This window comes from Nuphar pumila, chromosome 7 (assembly GCF_984573655.1).
Source record: "Nuphar pumila chromosome 7, dmNupPumi1.hap1.1, whole genome shotgun sequence".
Lineage (NCBI taxonomy): Eukaryota > Viridiplantae > Streptophyta > Magnoliopsida > Nymphaeales > Nymphaeaceae > Nuphar > Nuphar pumila.
Genome location: NC_143255.1, coordinates 2124247 through 2146453, shown reverse-complemented (window position 1 = coordinate 2146453; position 22207 = coordinate 2124247). Strand labels below are relative to the sequence as shown.

General features: G+C 36.5%; 1 protein-coding gene and 1 pseudogene across 1 annotated transcript; one reads left to right on the top strand and one right to left on the bottom strand.

The window, feature by feature from the left end:
* The first annotated feature begins 1193 nt into the window (after positions 1–1193).
* On the top strand, positions 1194–9797 carry LOC149830824 (calcium/calmodulin-regulated receptor-like kinase 1; annotated as a pseudogene).
* A 2612-nt stretch (positions 9798–12409) lies between these two features.
* Positions 12410–17726, bottom strand: LOC149830823 (anthocyanidin reductase ((2S)-flavan-3-ol-forming)-like). Its single transcript, XM_090011834.1, has 6 exons — positions 17591–17726; positions 15990–16159; positions 14727–14927; positions 13628–13787; positions 13114–13327; positions 12410–12578 (listed from the first exon to the last, which is right to left on the bottom strand). The coding sequence occupies exons 1-6, from the start codon at positions 17724–17726 to the stop codon at positions 12410–12412; spliced, it is 1050 nt and encodes a 349-aa protein (XP_089867960.1).
* Positions 17727–22207: the final 4481 nt, after the last annotated feature.

Genomic DNA, 22207 nt, shown 5'->3' with positions numbered 1-22207 from the left:
CATATGTGCAATTGGTTTATTTATCATGTATGTATACGTGCATATATGAGGTAAGGTGACATGCATATTCGAATTGATATGCATATGTTTCTATATCATGTGAGACTGCTATCGTACTATAATTGTTATGCAATGGTTCATGCATCGTATATGCAGTGGTACATTCACCGTATACGCATTGATTTTTATATCATGTGAAAATACATATATGTTGAAATTCGTTTGTGTGTAAGCATATCTGAATTGTTATGTAAGCATAAACATTTTCTAAAATATATGTTTGGACATTGACTTATGCTTTATTCTTTACTATTGAATAATGTGAGATTTTGTACAACAACTATGAGTTCTCACCCGCTATATTTTATATTTTTTAGATGATCAGGCTCAGGCTTAACTGAGCAGTGTAATGGCAGAACTGGCTTGCTGGGAGTGGCAATGTTTATAAATTAGTGGCTAGGTTCTAAACATTTGGGATGGATTTAAACTTGTGAACTTAAAGTTAGAGTTGATCAAGTTTAATTATGATTTGAATCATTTTATTTTAAATTATAGTTTAAAATGGATGGTTATTATGTTGGTAAGTAAATCTGTGATGAACTCCAGATCCTCAGGTTATATTCTATATTTGAAAATAAAATAAAATAAAATTTTAATTTTTGACAAAAAGCCTTGTCTTTTATAATTTTGTATTGGACCAGATATTAGGAGGGTAAGACACGCTCGTGTTTGCACTCAGGCAGGTCGTGTAGTGCTTGCTACTGTTAAAATATGACCGTAGATTAGTCCTAGAGTGAACTTGGGGTTGTTACATTCAGAGATTTGATCTTATTGTATTTTGTCAAGATCAATATTGCATGTTACCACTTATCTTATTATAAACTATTATCCAAGGATTATCTCCTGTTGATTCTAAACTAGAAAAAAGCAAGATCACCAACTAGTGGAACTCTGATTAAGAAAAAAAATTGTTTGTCAACTTTCACCTTGTATTTTCCCCGTAAATGCATGTTTATTGTTTAGATGTTAACCTTATCTAATTGTTTGTTACTTAAATATATTATTAAAGTTTTAAATGGTTTCGTTGGTGTATGGTCTTAATCATTTAGGTTCTTGACTTATGATGGTTTTCGTTTGCAAGAATTTATATGGAGTAGAAGACAGAACCAGAGAAGTACTTCTCATGCATAGAGATGAAAGGTGTATCATGGGGATTGATAATTGGGATCTCCATAGGAGTTATAATTGGAGTGTTTTTTGTTGTATTTGATTTCATTTGTATTCACTTTTGCAGGAGACAGGCAAAAATTGGTAGCAACATTTCACAAAGGATTTCCAACATCTCGATTCGTGGCAATGACATGGATGCTAGTACAATATTGCCTGATTCAATCATCAGTCAGGATTCACCAAAACATTCAGAAGCAAATGGCATGTCCTGTTGGTTTGATGGACCTAGAAGAAAGAGTATAGCTTCGATGTCTGGAATACCTAAATATTCTTACAAGTACACACTCAAACTGTTATTTTTGTATAACTTACTTTACCTCAAAAACAAGTTATACAACTTACTTACATCTAAAAACTATAAGAGTTTAATTTACTATTTTTTTATTTATTTGCATTACCTAGTGCACTAGGACTTGAAACTATGCATTTGATTCTCTTCACACATCCATTTAGATATTCTTTGTATTAGAAAGCTTTCATATATTTTGATTGTTCATTTCATTTCTTTAATTGATCCTATCTGGGTAACATATTTATAGGGATCTTCAAAAACCCACTAATAATTTCACAGTGCTAATAGGATAAAGGGCTTTTGGTCCTGTTTACAAAGCACAAATGCCAACAAGTGCAACAATTGTTGTTAAAGTACTTGCAGGGGAATAGTCCAAGCAGGGAAAAAGGAGTTCCTAATAGAGGTAAGTTGGTTAAAATTTTCTGAATTTGAGACTCATGTTTTAGCAATAATTGTAACGTGATGATGCGCCAAATTATGGCACCTCATCCTCCCTTTTGTGGATCCCTATTCTAAATGTGTGATCCAACTATTCAAGTTTACTAGTCTTTCCTAAATGTCAGTTTTTGTCCATGAGTTCATTATCTGGCCCCACATTTTTTATAGCTAAGTTGGGGAATAGTCACTTTGGGATTCAGACCTTGGACTCATCTGTTAAGATAGCGATCATACCTAGCCCATATTTATTCACCCATTCTTCTCTTTACCCATTCTGTAACACCCCAAATTTATATCGGGAAATTTCAAGATTCTTTTTTAAAACAACGAAAGTGATATCTAAACCATATACAAACCTGATTAAACTTGGGCAGGTTACAATCAGATCATAAACACACCCCCGATCGAAATAAAGATTTAATCAAATCCCTTTAATTAGATGAAAAACATTCAATTGTATATCAAATTAGAGTTTTAATCATAATGAAAATGTTTCAATGTCCAAGAGCCAAAACAAGAGCCAATATTCGAGAATAGAGCTATGACGTTTGTCTTGGCACCACTTCAAGCATATTGCATCATCCAGCTCACTCATTGCCTGAAAAATGATAAAAGTAAGGGGTCAAATTGTGCCCTAATAGGTAACACTCTACCATATAAACAAGAAAAACTATTCCAAGAATACAAAGTAATTGACATATCAAACAAGCATATATCACAGATCCAGATTACATTCACAAAAATATGGGCATACAGGTAAATATACACACGAACTCTTTAGCATTGTATATGCATCCAAACTCGTTTGTGATCAAGATCATGCACAATTGGATATATTCATTTCATGCACTTCATTATGAAACATGTGAACCTCATTCTCTAATGCATTGCTTATCTTTTCTCTCCCTTTAGGGGTACACTCTCAGAGACTTCAACTTTGATTCAACTAATCCAATAAGGTGTTCATTATACCCTATATTTTATTATCCCTAAGGATTTAGAAGAACCTATAAACACCCACTGAGTCAGTCCACAATCGAAAGACACACCAGTGGTCCAGAGAATCAATTTCTACTCTTTAGAATCGTGGAGCTATCTACCTAAGCCTCACCAGGTAGTTCTGGTTTCCTATGCCAAAAATGAGGATTCAGAGAGATGCCTCACTCTTCAATATAACCATCTATTTTCTCAATCATGTGTACTACCTACCCTCTCTAAGGTAGATAATAATTTGAATGAGTTACTTAATGTTGATTAAATTAGATTCACAAGTCAACTCAAGTGCTTCAGCACCACAAGCACCCCAACTCAAGCTTCTCTCATGATTCTCTCATAAACAACACAAGATAAACCTCAACCCATTCAAAACCAAGCTCTTGAAAATATATTTCTACTTCAGGATACCCACCGACTCGCGGTAACATTCTCCCCTCGGGAGTACCCTTAAGCCATACCTTCCTTAAGGTTTAAGTGTATATGAGCATGCATTACAACCATTCATTATATGGTTTACACGACCGCAATGGTTTCATAAAATCCAGGCTCACTCCCAAGGCATGTGCACATAGGGTCTCTCATGGCCTAAAACATATCCAATGTACTATGCATGCACCACTCAACACAATGCATGATGCCCAAACCATAACCTAAATCATTAATGCATCACTCATGCAATTTGCCATCACATATGGTTCATCTCATTATGTTACGTCACATCAAGTAAACATGGCATTCATCAAAATCATTATGCATAAAAAATTATCATGCTAGCATACATCAATCGCATACAATTTTCATGTTACACACTGATTTACAAATTCATATCTTTCATGTAAGTATGATAGGTATCACATAGCATAGGTTCACAATCAATGTACAAAAGACAACATATAGTAGAAAACAACATATAGTAGAAAACACACTGGCTATGCCATGTTGCACATAAAGCTCCATTGGACTGCCAAAAATTCCAGGTGACACCTACATATGTCTCAGTTGCTGAAAATTCCAGAGCTCCATTGGACTATTTTTAAAACTTGCTTGTTTTCATTAGTTTCCTTTTTTGTTTTTTTCCTTTTCTTTCTTCTTTTTCTTTTCCTTTGTTTGTTATTTTCTTTCTCCTTCATTTCTAGGTAGGTAGGGACGTCCCATATGGAGTCTCATGCTTGCCTTAGTTACCAAAGAAATACAAATTGGAGTCAAGGCTTCCTTACCAAAGCCTTGATTCTATTTTGGTAAGTTTTGACTTTTCTTTCTTTCTTTTCTTTTTTACTTGAGATTCCAAGTAGATTCAAAATTTTAGAAGATGAATTTTCAGCCAAGAGGTGTGGGCCCACCTAGGGCGACGTACCACCCTCTTGGGTTGCTTTACCTTATTAAATAATTAATATACTTTATTTAATTTACTTAATCTCATAATTTTCAATTTGGATTTTAGATGCATTTTAAATCTTAGATTTCATACCTAATCCAAATCCAATTAGTTTCCAAACCTAATTTAGATCCAAATCCACATACCAAACCCAAATTTACTCGTAATTAAATTCAAGTCCGAATTCATGCTTAATTCAATTTAAATTCAAAATTTATTTTAACTTTTATTTAAAATTCCAATTCACTTGGGATTAAATTTTGAATTAATATACACAATTAATTCTAACTCACAAGCATATTTAAATAAATTTAAAATCTATAATTATGACATAAAATTCATCTTTATTTATTTAAATAATTACCAAAAAATTTGCAGGCATTACACATTCTTCTCTACACAACAAATTTAATTCCTAGGAATTTAATGGCATGAAAATATTTCAACTGATTGAAGTATCAAAATAGTGTCATGTTATTGTTGTGATAATGTTAGAATATACTCGATTAGGTGATATTTGAAATATCAGAATATTTTCAGGTATTTGTTTTTTGTGTGGAAAAGTCTTTTAGAAAATATAAAAATATTTATATAGAGGGATCATACACTACAAGAAAAACGTGAATTAGCGACGGACGCTATCCGTTGCTAATCCATCGCTAAACAGTTTAGCGACGGATTAACGATGGATAGCGTCTGTCACATAATCTTGGTCGCTAATTAGTGGTAGAACTTATCAGTCGCTACTTCTGTCGCTAAGTTGCGACAGATTAGCGACGAACATGATCCGTCGTGAGTACATCACTATTTTAAATTAGCGACGGATAATATCCGTCGCGAGTCCATCACTATTTTAAAGTAGCGACATATATTATCCGTCGCTAATCTGTCACTAAATTTTAAAAAAAAAATTAAAAAAAAAATTGCTCCCTATCGGGCGGTATTCCGACAGCAATAGGCCGGACTTGTACCGCACCACACATGCGTTGCACCCGAGCGGCCCGGCCCGCCACTGCGGGGTCTTTTGCACAGAACCGGCATGCTCTTCAGTGCACTCTCCAGCGTGCTCTCTGGCGCACTCTCCAGTGTGCTTTGAACCGGTGCGCTCTCCGATTCTGCACAACGCAGTGGCTGGTAAGTCAGGAGCTCGTCCTCCTCAACGACACCATCCATGCCAACATCACCTACGGCAATCACGACTCTGTTTCTGAAGACGAGATTGTCGCCACCGTGGAGGCGGCGAATGCTTACCAGTTGATCTCGATGCTCCCACGGAGCTATGACACCCGCGTGGGCAAGCGCGGCATCCAGCTCTTCGGCGGGCAGAAGCAGAGGATCGCCATCATCAAGGACCCCAAGATCCTCCTCCTCGACGAGGCCACCTCCACGCTCGACGCAGAGTCAGAGCGCGTAGTCCAAGAGGCACTGGACAGAGTGATGGTGAGCAGGGTCGACCGTCGCCATCGCCCACCACCTCTCCATGATCAGAGGCGCCGATGTGGTCGCCGTGGTGAAGAACGGATCGCGATTGCTGAGGAGGGTATCCATGAGACGCTCGGAAAAGAAAATGACTTACCGGACTGGAGAGGTCGGGCCGGCCTGGTCCTCTAGTGCCGGCGGGCGACTCCGACTCCTCTTCTTCCTCGCGTTCCTCTGCCACAAAGTCGTCATCATTCAAGAAGTCGTCAGTTTAAATTTCGAATGGGGAGAGAAGGAAAATTTCGTGCCTTAGATGAGACAGTTTAAATCGAAACTTAGCGACAGAATTAGCGAGGGAAAAATTATCTCGCTAATCCGTCGCTAATTAGCGACAAATTAGCTACGGAATAATTCCCTCGCTAATTAGCAGTTTTCTTGTTGTGTTTGGGGACGGAAAAATGTCGTCGCTAATCCGTCGCTCATTAGCGACAGAATTACAAAGGAGATATTTATGTCGCTAATTTTGCAAAATATTTTGAATGTTAGAGACAAATAGTTTTCTCTCACTAATCCGTCGCACATTTGCGACAGAAAAAGTCTGTCGCAAATGCCTATCGCTAATCCACATTTTTCTTGTAGTGATATGCGAAAGATGATTTTTTATTGTTTTTATTTGTTTGATTTATTGCATTGGTATGCAACATTCGTTAGGATTTAATTCCAACTTCCAACTACTTTCAAGGAAAATAGTCTTGGGAGATGATCTTAATGAGTTAAGCACACATTTATCTATTTTTTCTTTATCTTGTTCATTACATGAGTACAATGGTTTGGTAAGAGAGGTCATTGAACCTTCTATTTCCAGATTAGGTTCCTTGGGAAATTGCGTCATAGGAACCTTGTAAATTTGGTGGAATCTTGTACTGAGAAGGGCCAGAACATGCTTGTATATGGCTACATGAGTAACGGCAGTCTTGCTTCTCATTCGTATGGTGAGTAGATCTATTCAGCTGTAGATGTAGAATTATGAGAAATCTGGTCTCATCCTCATCATGAAATCTACCTCTAGAACTTCTCTCTGGTCTCAATCATCTCATTATGAAATCTCTCTCCATGAGGACTGAACTTCTGAAAGCAGAATGCTGCAATTTTACAGCCTTTCCATCATCATACAACAAACTTACATATTGGTTTTATGTTCAGAGTTTGCATGAACACTTTCAGGCTTGTCTTTTCACTATTATTTGCCATTGTTTTGTCAACCAGGATACTTGATTCTAGTTCTTTTGCATCCTTGTGGATTAGTCCATTCTATGAATGGTGGAACACCATGAACTAGTTCAGACATTGGATGCCTATGGTACCTGGACACTCCTTTTTTCCCTCAGTAACCCAGACACACTATTTTACCCTCCGTACATACAAGTTTGTATTTAATTTATAATTATATTTTCATTTTATAACTTTATATTTTCAGTATATAATATATATTTTAGATATAGTATATATATTTAGATTATATTCAGTTTATTTTGTATTTATGTGATATTTAATATATGTAGTCGTGTTCCCGTACCAACATTTTTTGGAATTGCCGTATCGTACCCATACCTGTACCGGTACCCGTACCCGTACCCAGGTGACATATCTGGATGCCAATTTTTTCATCTTAATTTACATTTCCCCTTTTATTTGTCTTTCTTTATCAGTTCATATATTGTTGTTTTCTTAATTCTGATTGTAGCGTTTGCCGTTTGGGTACCTGCACGATATGGAACGTTAATTTGAGAAGGCCCTTTTAAACACTTGGCAAACAATCCCAGTGATCCTCAGTGAATAAGATAACAGCAAGATCACTTTTTTCCCATCTGTAGGGTGTTCTAAGAAATTTTGAACCAGTGACACATTTTAAGTAAATTGCTGGGTGATTTTAAAATGTCACCTCATTGTCATGATGGCTCATTTACTTCTCGATAATAATTCTACTTTCTGGCTACTGTTGCACATGCAGATGAAAAACACAAACCCTTGAACTGGGAAGTGAGGCTACTCATAACACAGGATGTTGCAAGGGGTTTGGAGTATCTTCATGATGGGGTGAGTGTGGCTTTATCAGTGACTGAAGTCATACCAGGGTTTTAAGTTTGTTCATTTCTTTTATTTCTTTCATTTTTGTACAGGCTGTTTCTCCAATTCGGAATCGAGATATAAAGTCTGCCAGAGTACGAAGCATCTCCTAATCCTAATGGACTTTCTCATTTTGTACTCTTTATTGAGGTTGTGGATTGGCATTGTAAATGTTTGACAAAGATCAAGATTGTTGCAGATTTCAAGCTGGTCCATAAACTGGGATGTAGCTAAGGATCATTTCAATATTATCTAACTCAGTGTTTTTATGCAAATGATCTACTATTGCTTGGTCACTGATGCGTGTTGATAACATTGGTCATTTTAGGAGAATTTAAGGGTGGTTTTGGTTGAGAAAATCTTGGGGATTTCTTAAAATAAATAATACAACTGTCAAACATGCTAGAATTAATAGAACAAACGTCAAAAAGAAAAAAAAAAGAAAATAACTGAATTTCTCAGGAAATATTACAAACATAATATTTTCAGTTTTAGTGAATTCTTTTTCATTGTACAATTATACAGTAAAACAATCTCGATCTCCAGGGACTACCAAATATTCTCTGCTAAAGGAATTTGCTTCTACTTCATCCTAAATGAATAACAACTTGTTGAAATTTAAATAGTGTCACTCTAATCATTCCTTAGTGATCCTCCTTACTGCCTATGCCTACAGCTTGTGAATCGGTTTAAAGTTTGGATTCTGGAGATTTGATTTTTCATTTGTTTAAGTAGTCTTGACGTGTTAACTTTGCACTCTTGATCTGGTGGCTGATTTCGGGCTTTCAAGGGAGGAAGTGGCCAGTCAATATGGCTCTAATATCCGTGGAAGTTTTGGGTATCTTGACCCTGATTACGTATCAACAAGGTCCTTCACCAAGAGTGTTGTTTACAGTTTTGGAGTGTTGCTCTTTGAATTGATCACTGGCAAAAACCCCAAACAAGGCCTCCTCGAATTAGTAGACCTTGTAATGCAGATTTCATCTTCATTGCATCCTTTTTAGTGTTATCTCATGCATGGCACTCATTTAAAACTTAAATCGTAATTTATATTTGAAGCCAAAGATTAATTTTGTCATCTCATAATCGTCAGTTGGCCTCTCAGATTAACCTTGGCAAGCCTTACTTTCATTCTGCTTGAGGTCCATTCAATTATAGAACTTTGTTTGCTTCAGGCCTAGTCGACTTCAATCAATTGATTTGAGGCCAAGTTTCTGAAAAATACACTTCACAATGAAGAATGAGCCACTCCACCATGTATTGAGATACTGATGCAACAAATTCCACATGCTATTGGGAAAAATCACTCGTCCTAGCTGCATCATTTAGTTATCTTATATTTTACTTTAATTCTTCATTTATTCTGTCAGAAGCATCCTGGAGCATATTGCAATTGCTTTGTGGTTCAATCAGTTGGATTTGTAATCGCTGGTGATAGTCTTAATCAACTGTTTGTATAATTTCTTGATGATGAATTTTTCCATGCACAGGCTGCGTTAAATACTGAACGTAAAGGTGGTTGGGAGGAAATTGTTGATCCTCTGACCTTACGGTGATTATGATCTCGAAGAGTTGAATGGCATGGCAATGATTGCATACAAATGTGTGAACCCGTCACCAAGGAAGCAACCATTTATGAGGGACGTAGTTCTGGCTCTACCACGGAACTACAAATCGACTTGCGGCAATAGGCATAGACCAACATTGTCTCTTACAATGGAACAAGCTGCTGTAGATACGTTCAAACTAGAATCACAGCCCCCTGCAACGGAACTGCACAGAGAAAGACTTATTGATGAATCTTCTGTTGATCTGAGCCGGTTAGAATCTCAGACCCCTGACATGGAACTGCATAGAGACGAATCTATGGACTGTTGGAGTAAAACAAAGACACACGCAGCAACACTACAAAATCATTAACTTAACAACGGAGAAATAAATACTAACAACCTTAACACAAGGTGAGAAACTATACTAGGCCACAAAACCCACTATTTATAGATAAAAACTTATAACTCCTTCCTAATTAATAGGCACTACCCCATTATTCCTATTGCTAATGCATGACTCTAATAACTCACAAAATTTATTCCTTAGTTTTGGAACCACACACATACAACGTGGAATCCAAACCGTTTCACACACCCACTAACTCATGACCTACGGTTACCATTTGTAACCTCTCTTTTGCATCATACACTATCATGGACAGCACAGCAGACCCCGCAGAAGTTTGAGACCTCAGCATGTTATAGCATATGCATGTGGGACCTTGTGCAAAGTAGAAGAAAATCTGAAGCTAACTTGTGCCTTCAAGCGTTTCCAGGTCTATTATCTATACTCTCAATTGTCACAGTCATTTTTGGGTTTTCATTTTTTATTTCTTTATTAAATTTCTGGGATATGTTCATGTTTTGGAACTATTACCAGTAGTTTGACTTTGACCCACAAATCTGTAAAAAATAGTTTTGGTCATCCTGGTCTGTTACTCAAAACTGTGTTTGTTGTACTTCATGTTTTGAAATTGATAGAGAAATTGCATCAACTTTCTTTGGGTGATTCTGATACAGCACAACCATGTCTTCTTCTTTTGGAATTGTTGAATGCTAGGAAGAGCATATGCCCTAGCCTAGATGGCAAGAGCTGACAGAAGAATCATCTTTTTTGGGGCATGTGGTCTTTCTTCTTATGTTAACTACAAGGGCAATGTCTACCTATGCCTAGGGCTGGTAAATGAGCAGAACGAACCAAACAGGTCATGTTTGGGCTGATTGAACTCCTTTCTGGGCTCATGTAAAAACATTTCATGTCATTTATGCATGGAATATATATATTTTATATATGACACTTAAAATATATATATTTTATATACTACACTTAATAGTTCATAGTTTATGTATATATTTTATATGCATCATTCTCCTTATACATATATTTTATGCATTCTTCTTTTTATATATTAAAATATTTTATGCATTCTTCTTTTTATATATTAATATATATATATATATATATATATATATTTATCTATACCTGCTCTCCTGGCCCAGCCGAACTCGTTTAAGCTAAACAAGCTGCTCATGACTGGGCTCACCAGCTATATGAACCGATTACGAACTAGATGAGCTGCTGCTCGGTTCTTTTAGCAGCCCCACCTATGTTACAAAGATACAGGTGCAACCCATGTGACCTGGGTCTAGTGGGCTAGTTTGAAAAATGGGACATTGAGAATGCCTTTTTTTTAATCATTAAAAAAATTTCTTTGATATTTTAGTAATAAAAATATTTTATTGAAATATAATTAACATTATTAAAATAATATCCGTACGTATCAGCGTGTCATAGTGTATCTCGTGTCACCAGGAACATACTGCCAAAATAGCATGTTGGTGTGACAGAATGATAGTAGTATTGTAGAATATTACTAAAAAGTTAGGTGCTCTTTTATAAACACATTTTAAAAAATAAAGTGGTAATTTTAGGATACATTTAAATAGCAATCTTGATAGAAGGAAACTCTAGACCATTATAACTAACCATGAACATATTCCGGTGCCTTTTTCTTGATAGCCAAAATTTAGTTGCATTTTTTATTATCACTAAAATTTTCAGTACGTTGTTAGAAATTCCTCTTGTTCTTCATAATACTTCAATAAAATATATTTTATATATAGTAAAATATCAAAAAAATTGCATTGAAAGAATAAAAAAATTGTATCCTATTTCAAAAGCTTCGCGAACTTGAATCCCACCCTCCTATCTAGTCACAGTTTGTGCCTGTCATTGTGACATAGCAGCACAGTTTTATTTTGCATGCATAAGCACTTGATTCAGTGCTCTTTGTGTGCCTAGTGCAACTGCTGCAACAATCTCCTAGTTTGGGCTGGGCTTGCTGATTGATTGGTTCACTTGGTCTTGGTGTGAGTTTGGACTGAGCCAAACCAAACCATGACTAAGAAAGCCTAGGTTTGGGCCAATCCATCTCCATCACGTACCTGTCTAGAGCTAGAGAAATCCTAAGGGGGCTTTCTCTACAACAAACTTGCAAAAATCTGCCAAAAACTCAACCACGGGATCTCTGCTCATCTGGTAGGGGCGACTTGTAAATATCACCAAGTTGACTGGATGTCACAAGTTTGAAATCCATGGGTGGCATCCCTTGCTGCAAGGTTGAAGCTGGATGTACTCCCTGATAGACAGGGGAGACCTCAAGGGTTTTACCAACCAGAAGCCTGCCAATGTGTGATTGGTGATGGGGAGTTTTGGCCTTAGATTATCCAAAAAAAAAAAACTCAATGCTTCTACAAATCAATCATACACCAAACTTGGCGAGGTAATTTCACAAGAAAAGCTCATGCTTTATATATATAGTGGATAACCAAAAAAAACCGGTGTTACACTAAGTAGCTTCAACAGATTTCTTCTATGCTGATTGCAAAGAGTTGACCTGGAAATACTTGGACATGCCACACCCTGATCCAACTGCAAATATCTTGTCTAAAGAGTAGAATTTATTTTAGCGGATATCTTCTTCAAAAGAGGCCGTCTTTTTCAGGTGAGGGAATCAGCAACCCAGCAGACTTGAGATATTCCACGGATTCATCAAATAAACTTTCAATACCATGCTTGAAGCTGAACCCTGCTCCAACTAGCTTCTTTGAGGATATACTAAGCTTGGCTTTTGTAGGAAAGTCACCAAAGCTGCAGTCACAAATATTTATTAAAGATCAGCAATTCATTTAGAAAATTGTATGGATGCAAACATAGCACCCAGAACCTGAAGAAGATGTTAGTACCATCGTAGTCACGAACTTGGTGAAATCAGGCATTAGATATCCAAGTAATCACAGAACTGCTTTTTGAGTTCGAATATATATAAGCAGAGGTCCTTTCTCTGCAAAAATTTCCCTAATTCCTTCGATGAATTGAAAGTGCTTTTTCTTTTTTCTTTTGGAAATATCTCTAATGTATGAAATTAGAAGCAGAACATAGAGAAAGGAGAAATTAAAAAAAAGAAAAGGTAAACTTTGCAAGCTTGCCACTATGATAATGGAAAAATTCATGATATGTCATTATGATATAACCACTAAAGGGAAGTTTACAAACCAACTTTTCCCCTGCATTAATATGTAACTGATAAATGGCAAGTTCATTATCCTCCTATATGACTGAAGTGCAGACCAAGATACAAAAAAATGCAAACCTTATATGTTACCAGATCAGTTCAAGCACTTACTCTGTAGGGATTTTATACTCTGGGTATCGTTTCAACAGAAAATTTGCAAGCTCAACAACACTTGTATTGTGAGCACAACAAATATATCTTCCTGAAACTGATTCTTCCTCTGCTACGAATATATGAGCACTGCATACATCATCTACATGAACAAGCGAAATCGAGCCCGAAAGCAGTTGCATGCCCTTTAAGCTATTTATCAGGAAGTCATTTCCTACAAAGCCAAACATTGTAGTTTAGTAAGACTGACATCTTTTTATACACATCAATCAGATCAGTCATGACTCATGAATAACTGTACAAGTCATGGTGATTATAGACTTGATTGTGAAGGCTTGAACATGCTCTTTTACATATATATTTCCAGTAATTTATGTAATCATACAAATGAAAAGACAATATATACACTGGATAGGTCCATGATCATATGTCCACACACACACACTTGCCAGATAATTTTCTTGAGAAAAATTAAATTTCTTGAAACATGTAACGAAGAGTTTTGCAAGTTCACCTGTAATTAAGGCAGTAGCAAGTTTGACACTGCTGGGGACTTCCGGGGTAAGAGAAGGGCCCGTCATTAAAACAGGAATGATTGAGACAAGGTTAATGTTGTTCTCTTCAGCAAAGTTCCATGCTGCTTGTTCTGCTAATGTCTTAGAAACAGGGTATCCCTGCCAGTTCATTAACTTGAAAATGAGCATTCTGCTGCTGATGGGTGATATTTAAGTAGAATATAGTTTTCCATAGGCAAATGAAAACCAAATCAGCTGTCATTAGGTTTGAGTTACTGTATGACTTTGCTGGACTCAGCATGAACTTGGTTCATGCCAGATCGTGTCATTCAAAGGTCTTTTTGAAGATGAATCTGTATCCACAAGAGGCAGTTAGCTATTCAATCTCCTTCATGGCTAAAGCATCCGGTTCCTTGGTTATGTTATCAGGCCTTTGTACAGTTGCCAAGACTTTGGTAATTCCCTGATTTTCCTTGGATTTATGATATTATTGAACAAACAAAATTGAGACAAGTCCATGAGGTATATATTGTCTAGTGCTGGGAAAAGCGACAACGACATGCCTCTTGCAGTTCAGTTTGTGCTTGGCTCGTAAATTGCTTGTCCACACTCGAAAAATAGGCTCGGTGAGCCAAACATGAATTCGGACCGATTCAGCTCTTATAGGCTCATTAAGCATTAATAAATATACTTTATATCATATAACATAGTATAGAGTAAATAGTCAAAGTGTTTGTCTTGCAAGTGCTAAATTTAAAGTTCAAATCCTATTGTTTCTAGTTTTTTAAACAATGTAGTATTTCTGTAAACAAGTTAGATTGAGCTTTGATCAATAGATCTAGAATTCAAATCTATTGTTTCCAGCTTTAAAACAATATATATATATATATATATATATATATATATATATATATATATATATATATATATATATATAGTGTATGTGGCAGCTCGAGCTCAACTCATTAGCTCAGGCTAATGGGCTTGAGCTTGTCTCAACTTGCCCCAAAAAAATGAGCTGAGCTTGAACACCACAAACTCAGCTCGTTTCATTTTTCAGCCCTAGCGTTTACTAGTTTTGAGAAAGAGGAGTTCTACCCAAGTTGGTGGCTTCTCAGAGTACAGGAAATCAAGATCAGTCCAGCATGTTTCATCCATGACCATGCTTAGTTCCTCGTACCGGTTGAGTGATACAGTAGAAGCAGAAGAAGTGATCACCACACGCTTCACTGATTTCACCTTTAAGCATGCCTTCAGAATGTTCAACGTTCCTTGAACTGCAGGTTCAATCATGTCCTTCTGCAAAGTTGCAAGAGAATTAGAACAGTGTGTTCAGCCCTATATATGATTTTGGTGACCAGTACATGCCCCATGCATTTTTCAAAGACCAATGGACCATCTTGGTTGGTGAGACCTATCAATCATGTCTGGTTGTTGGTCCCACTGTCTGGCCATAAGTTTTTCACAACTGATCACCTAGATTGCAGCAGCCTTATGTGAACCAGAAATAGGCTGTCCCATGCTAACTTGCATGATGATATGATCTAGACTGTTTGTTCTTAGAAATTAGTGATGATTCCTCAAAGTATTATTGTTGCTAGTCTTTAATATAATAGGATATTAGATACAATAGAATCTGGATTTTACAATGGATCTTCCACCAGAAGAAGAAGTATGAAATACCCAACAAATTTCTAGTTGGTTTGTGCTTGTTCCATGGAATGCTGCATGCCATTTTGTATGGAAGCTCCAGAAGGTTGCTTCCAACTAACCAGCAGTGCATGGATTGATTAAATGCACTGTTGGATTAGGAAATTTGGTAAGCTATATTTAATTAGGAAATTTGGTAAACTATATTTGATTAGGAAATTCGATTAGATACAATTTGGTTAACTAAATCATGATAGGGATGTATTTGGATTTTTGGCATTTGGCCTACGTCACATGGAGTCATGGATATGGCTGAGGATACAGAGACATGGCTAGTTTTATGAAGTTCCCAACATGAGTTGTATATAAGGATATACGAATGGGATCCAAAATGGAGTATCCATGTGACAACATTTGGCAGAGTTGAGAACTTATTCCACAGCCTTGTAAATCACTTGTTTGACTTGTGGGAAATTGGACACCTATGAGTCAAACTTTTGGCAACAGTTTCAGGCAAAGTTGATGTTGTTTTTACCATCTATGGCTTTCAGATATTGATGGCAAACGTTTATAATGCAGAATATGTGTATAGGTGAACAGTTTTGTGTCATGGTTTCACACTGTTTTGGCTGTACTCTTTGCACGGTTCATGCATACAGGAAAATCATCAACAGAGATTTACAGATCATGGAAGCCGATTTTCTTTGTTACCTCCGGGTTTGTAGAATCAAATCGCACCGGTGTGGCAGTGTGGAAGACAATGTCACAGCCTGAAACAGCATCATCAAAACTACCTTCTTCTGTAATGTCTGCTGAGAAAAGCCTGAGTTTCTCTTTAGCACCCGGTAGTCCTAACAGATGAGCGACCTTGGCTTGATTTTCTGCAAATGTAAAACAATGAGAAAGTGATTTTTCAATAATAATAAGTATAAATTCATAATTTTGCAACAAGAAAAAGATATTTACTCTGTGATGTGTTTGCACGTGTGTTTCCATGCATAGCCAACTTATTTTTGTTTTTGGATAATAGAGAAAAACCGCCTCGCTCACTGTGCTCATGGTATAAAATCCCAGGTTTCCCTAGTGCACCACAGAGTACACCCAGCTTGGGCATGTGGGTTTTGAACTTGATACATCCCATCAACACATTCACAACTTTCCCTTACCAGATGAGCAGAGCCCTCTGTGGTGACATTCACAAGTTGCCCTTACCAGATGAGCAGATCCCTCTGTGGGCTATGTGTGGTGAACTGAGGGCTAGGCCAATTGACACTCAATATGTCCAGGGTTTGCATTCCTCACACAGCTCCATAATCAATATGTCCATCTCAAGGTTCCATTTGAAAAAAAAAATAGCAAAACAAAAACACACAAAGAAAGTCCACCTCAAGGGCACGGAAGTTGGGCTAAAAAATGTGCAACCATAATCAATCCATGTCGAGAAGGATGTTTGATTATGCACTGTTATATACACCACCTTTCCGCGCATGGAGCATAACTTATGAAACCTCTCATTGGATTCAGGTCACTAGCAGCGTTAAAAAGATCACAACTAAGAAGCTTATAGAAAGAAATTTTATTTAACAGTTTTAAGCTTTTGAACAAGTGTAAGCCCTTCTATGGGCACCACTCTGATAGAAAAAAAAATGACTATCATCATATTGCAGTTTATGAACTACCAAGCAGGACACAGTAGTAGCTTCGATAATTGGTAGTAGCTCCATCACTACCAATGGATCTGAAACAGCATCCAAAATTAGTGGCTAGAAGCCTAGAACAGTAAGCATCACATGGCTTCTCTGCATCTTACTGCTTTTGCCGAACCAATGAAGTACAAATTTCACCGAACCGGTATCTCAGTGACGGAAGGACACAAAAAGCTACTAGAAGGACAAGGTACCGCTTGCCAAGATGCAGACCAGGGAAAAGTTCACCCTATTAACCAGGTGACAGCTTCAAGTTCATGATCTTGATCAAGAAATGGGTTTTTCATAATTAAGGTAACATTTGGATGGTGTACTTGAAAGCCCTCTAACCCTCCACAATTCCATAAAACAATATTTTCAGGAAAAGGAAGCATCATGAGTTCAAATGAATTGAGTGAAATGGGACAGCCGTAGAGAAATGCAGACGATGCTTGGCCCTGTCTGCTGGCAGTTGGTTAGGTAACAAATAAAGCATCACATTTCTGATGTCCTCAGAGAAACGCACAGCACTGTTCATGTGTTTCAACTTTTGAGATTTTATCTTTACTTTTCTAATGTGGGGAGGGCTTAAAATCTTTGAGAAAAAAAAAGAACTGAAAAATGTACCAGAGTCTCTAACGGTTGCATGGACGGAGTATCCTTTCTCCAGTAATTGCCTAACAAGGGTTGAGGCCATGTAACCAGCTGCTCCAGTGACGCATGCCCCCTTGTTGGGGATGGCCCCATTGGGTGTTGCTGTCATCTTCAATGGAAATGGTGGGCTGGAAATTGAGCACTCTAGCCCTTTGAAGCTCTTTGATGGGTCTTAGTCCCTTTCTCTTGGGGGTGTGGTGGTGGTGGGGGGGAGGGGGGCTTAATAAAGGAGCCTCGATAGGGAGGGCAGGTGAGAATGTGATTTTGACGGTTTGGAGTAGTTGGTGTCCGAGGGAGTAGATCAGCACGTTTGTTCCCTTGAAAGGTTTTTGTACTTTTTCTCTCTCTCGGTAGGCCATGTTTTCATGTGAAAAAGTGGGTCCCCCTTCCACAAAGGTTTCAAATTAAAGGGTACCTGAGATAACGGCTTTCAATGCTTCCTTTATTTAAATCATAGGCTACGTCACAAAGACACGTGGGCACGAAGACGCATGGTGCAGGTTCGGCTTGCAAGTTTCAATTTTTCTTGGAAAATAGATTACGAGGGCACGATTTTTTTTTAAATTTTAATCAAGAAAAAACTGTTTTTGATATTTTAATATTAAAAATGAAATTTTAATAAAGTAAATTTTTTAAATAATATTAAAATATTCTCTATGCGTATCAGTTTCCGTGTCAGATCATATTCGCTCATTATGGACACGCCATCTGGCCTCTCTATGTTGTAGCTGAGATAGCGGTTTCATTTATTTTGAAGTCTCTCTCTCTAGTTGTAGCTGAGATAGCGGCTTCATTTATTTTCAATCTCTCTCTCTCTCTCTCTCTCTCTCTCTCTCTCTCTCTCTCTCTCTCTCACACACACACACACACACACACACACGCACACACACACACACAGGTGTTACTTGAGCTTCCATAGTTTCTTTTCAAATTAAAATTAGAGTTTGAGCATCATAATAAGTCAAGCTCAAACGAACTTTTTAACAAGTGAATTCTGAGTTGGCTCAAGTAGCATGCAATGGTAACTGTTTGCAAGTATACAGGTAATTTACATATATGCGCCTAACATATGGCAGATTTACCTATAGCCACCTCAAGTTTCAATGTTCAAGATAGATGCCTAACATTTCAGAGGATTTGCTCATGTGACTGCTCAAGTTGTTTTCTCTAAAATTACTTATTTACCCTTATGTGTAGCTGCAACATTAGAAGTCTACAAACTGACATTCAATAATATAAAAAGAGGTTAAAATTATCATTTCTAAAAGTTAACTATAATTTGGTGGATAAAAAAGTAACTCAAGCAGATCAATTTTTTTAATGGTTAAGTGTCTATCACAAATATTTGAAACCAGATGTGGATAAACATAAATTTTCTATACTTTAACCTCCGTAAAAAAAATGACGAGAAACATTTTAAATTTTTCTAAAGTATGTATTTTACCCACATTCATTAAAATATAGGATTTTTTGCAAATTGACCCCTGCCTTATCATTAATTTGCAAAATAGTCTCTGCCTTATGTTTTTTTGCAAATTGGTCCCTGCCTTTTCATTAACCCATGCAAATAAGTCCTAGAGTTTAAAAGCTGTTAACTTTCCCAACGGTAACTGTTAAAGGACAGACAATTTGATGGTTCTACCCTTACAAGAGAACCAATTGGCAAAATGTGAATAAGGTAGGGACTAATTTGCAAAATATTAATACACCAACAACTATTTGATGAAGGGCATTTTGGTGACCAGTTAACCATGGTCAGTGACACGGACTATTTTGCAGATTAACTATAAGGGCAGGGACCAATTTGAGAAAAAACCTAAAATATATTATTGTGCTTCTAAAACACAAAGAAATACTTGATTACCCTCAAATATGTTTCAAACTTAAGTCGACCTGACTTGATGCTATGATTTTACAATTGACCGAAATGGATTGAAATTCTGATGCAGGTTCGAAACTCATCCTGCCCATATTTTCTGTTTTGGATAAGCATATATCCGAATTTGGATAAAATCCAAGATAAATAGTTGGTTTGAGTCAAAAGCAAGCTAACCCAAACCTGTTTTTCACATGGAAGCAGACCAACTATTCCCCTTATAAAAAGGGAGAGTCCCCCTATTAAAGAGGAGGTAGCAGATCCCCTATCACAGGTCTCATTTTCTAACTGAATTTGAAAGATATTGGTGTCTAAAACTGGAACCAAACTTCCAAAGTCAAATCCAGAACCTGATTTAACTCAATATTTGACTAAAGTTAAAAAGATAGAACTCAAAATTTTAAAATACATAACTTAGGTTAGCCAAGTGAGGACAATGGAAGGTTACACCAGATCCTTATCCGACGATTGTGAAAAAAATTTGAGTGTGTCAGGAATTCAGAAAAAGGTGATACCAACATAAAATTTCAGGTGAGAGGTGGGATTCTATCAGGAAATTACCAAAGCCAAGTGCGTGAAGATCATGTCTTTTAAGGAAAGAGCAGCTGAAGAGATTTATTGTGTTGTGCACTTGGAGAGATTTATTGTATTCTTGTGAGTATAATACAAAATGAAAGAGAAGTTGTTATGTTGCTGCCACTTTTAATCTATAACAATAACAAGAAGTAGATATGATATACCTGACTTTCTTAAACATGATCAACAGATTTTCCGCCATGCTTTTAATTCTGTTGTAGATATCTTCACAATTGCCATGATTAAGGATGTCAATTGTTCGGGTTTGTATGGGGCTACCTAAATACCTGGATATGCACATAAAAAAATGCATAAAAAGTAACAATTCCAGTATTATTCAATGTTGTCAAGTATCAGCCTGTATCGGCCAATACTTATCGCGAAAATCGATATGATACTAACCTGAATTGGCTATTTTTTTAATAAGTATAAAAAATGTTTAAAATTAAAATTTAATATTATTTTAATATTAGTTTAATGGTTTTAACACGTCACGTTTTGATTGACACAATATTTTTTTATTACTTTTAGCCTATTCAAAATGATTCACTTGAGAATCGGTATCGGTCGATTCACCTAAATCATTGGCCAAACGAGTTAGGGCCGATATGAATACTGACAACATTGGTAGTATTCAGATTAAACCAAACCAACCCAAGTAACATGCCAAAATTTTAATCCAAGAATACATGAGTTTTTTTTAAAACAATGATTCTAATACGTAATGATAAAATGGGTTTACCAATGGCTACGCTTCAACTATACCAAGTACTAGAGGGTCCACCTAAGCATAAGTGTAAGCATGTCTTACCTTGCTAGTACCAGGTCCAGTTCAGAACCACCAAAGATAAAAACCGATTTGACTATATTACATAAAGAAAAATCTTTAATAAGCAGTAAAAACATCATTTTACTCTTGATTAAAATTTTAAACGAGTTATAGGTCATTCACTTAACACAAAACTGAATCAAAGGATCATAAAATTCATCATTTAAATTAATTCAATCCTCAAACAAATAATAAATTCATCAGAGTAGATATTGAAAATATCTGGCTCCTGACACCTCCCGCAGCATCTCGCCGTCACTTCAACTTTTCAATCTATACCTACATACTTAATAATTGGTGTCAGACTCATCCATTCTGAGTATAAACATAATAACAATACATGTATTTATGGTATCAAGTATGTATAAGCGTACATCTTTCAAAACACATACGATACAGTTCAATATGATACCTTGATGCATTTCAGTGGACAATTATAATAATTTAAAGTCATGCAACATTACTCCAAAACATGAATGTATCCATACTAGCACAGGTATATCTCGGTAACATCAAAACATTCAATAATTAAAAACACATGGCATGTCATATTTATGCATGAGCAGTTAATAAATGTGTGAGCTTACCAGAATAATTGGAGCACCACTTTTATGCATGTGTAACTTTTTATCTTTATTATTATATTTTTTACTTAGATGATGTATGTAATTTCTTAACTACATGCATAATCTATAATTGTTTAAATATCACAAACTTCTATGAGTGCCAACACAGACCTCACCGGATCAGAGGTAATGACCCAAGGTGTATTTTTAGACAAATTATGGCTTATTAAACCTAGTCTTACACATCATCATCTGTCCTGGGGTGTAGGGTGATCCAATGTCGAGAGAGCCCCCAACCCTCCAACCTGATATATTAGAATTCCCTTTAGTTGATATTCATACATACCACTCTGCGATTATAGTGGTAGCCTAATTCCCTCTCTCTATAGCTAGAGAAAAGCAATTTTTTGTGCTAAAACTAAATAAAAATATTTAAACAATTAAAACTCGATCCTAGATCGGCATGGAAAATGTGGTCTTCACGACTTCAGCCAAAGCATCTCACAACAGCTCCCACTCAATCATCTTGACATGTAAAATATTAATATCGAGGGTCAAACTTCATATGCAAGTAAATTGCCAAGCATATAAGAGCATATTGAAATTCGGCAAATAGATAACATACTTAATCAAAACAAAGTATATCTAGCACAAGCATAACATAAATCACATTCAAGCATGTATGTACATCTAAGTGCATAAAGTAAAGTTGTACAAATAAAATTATGTTTTACTTGATTAAT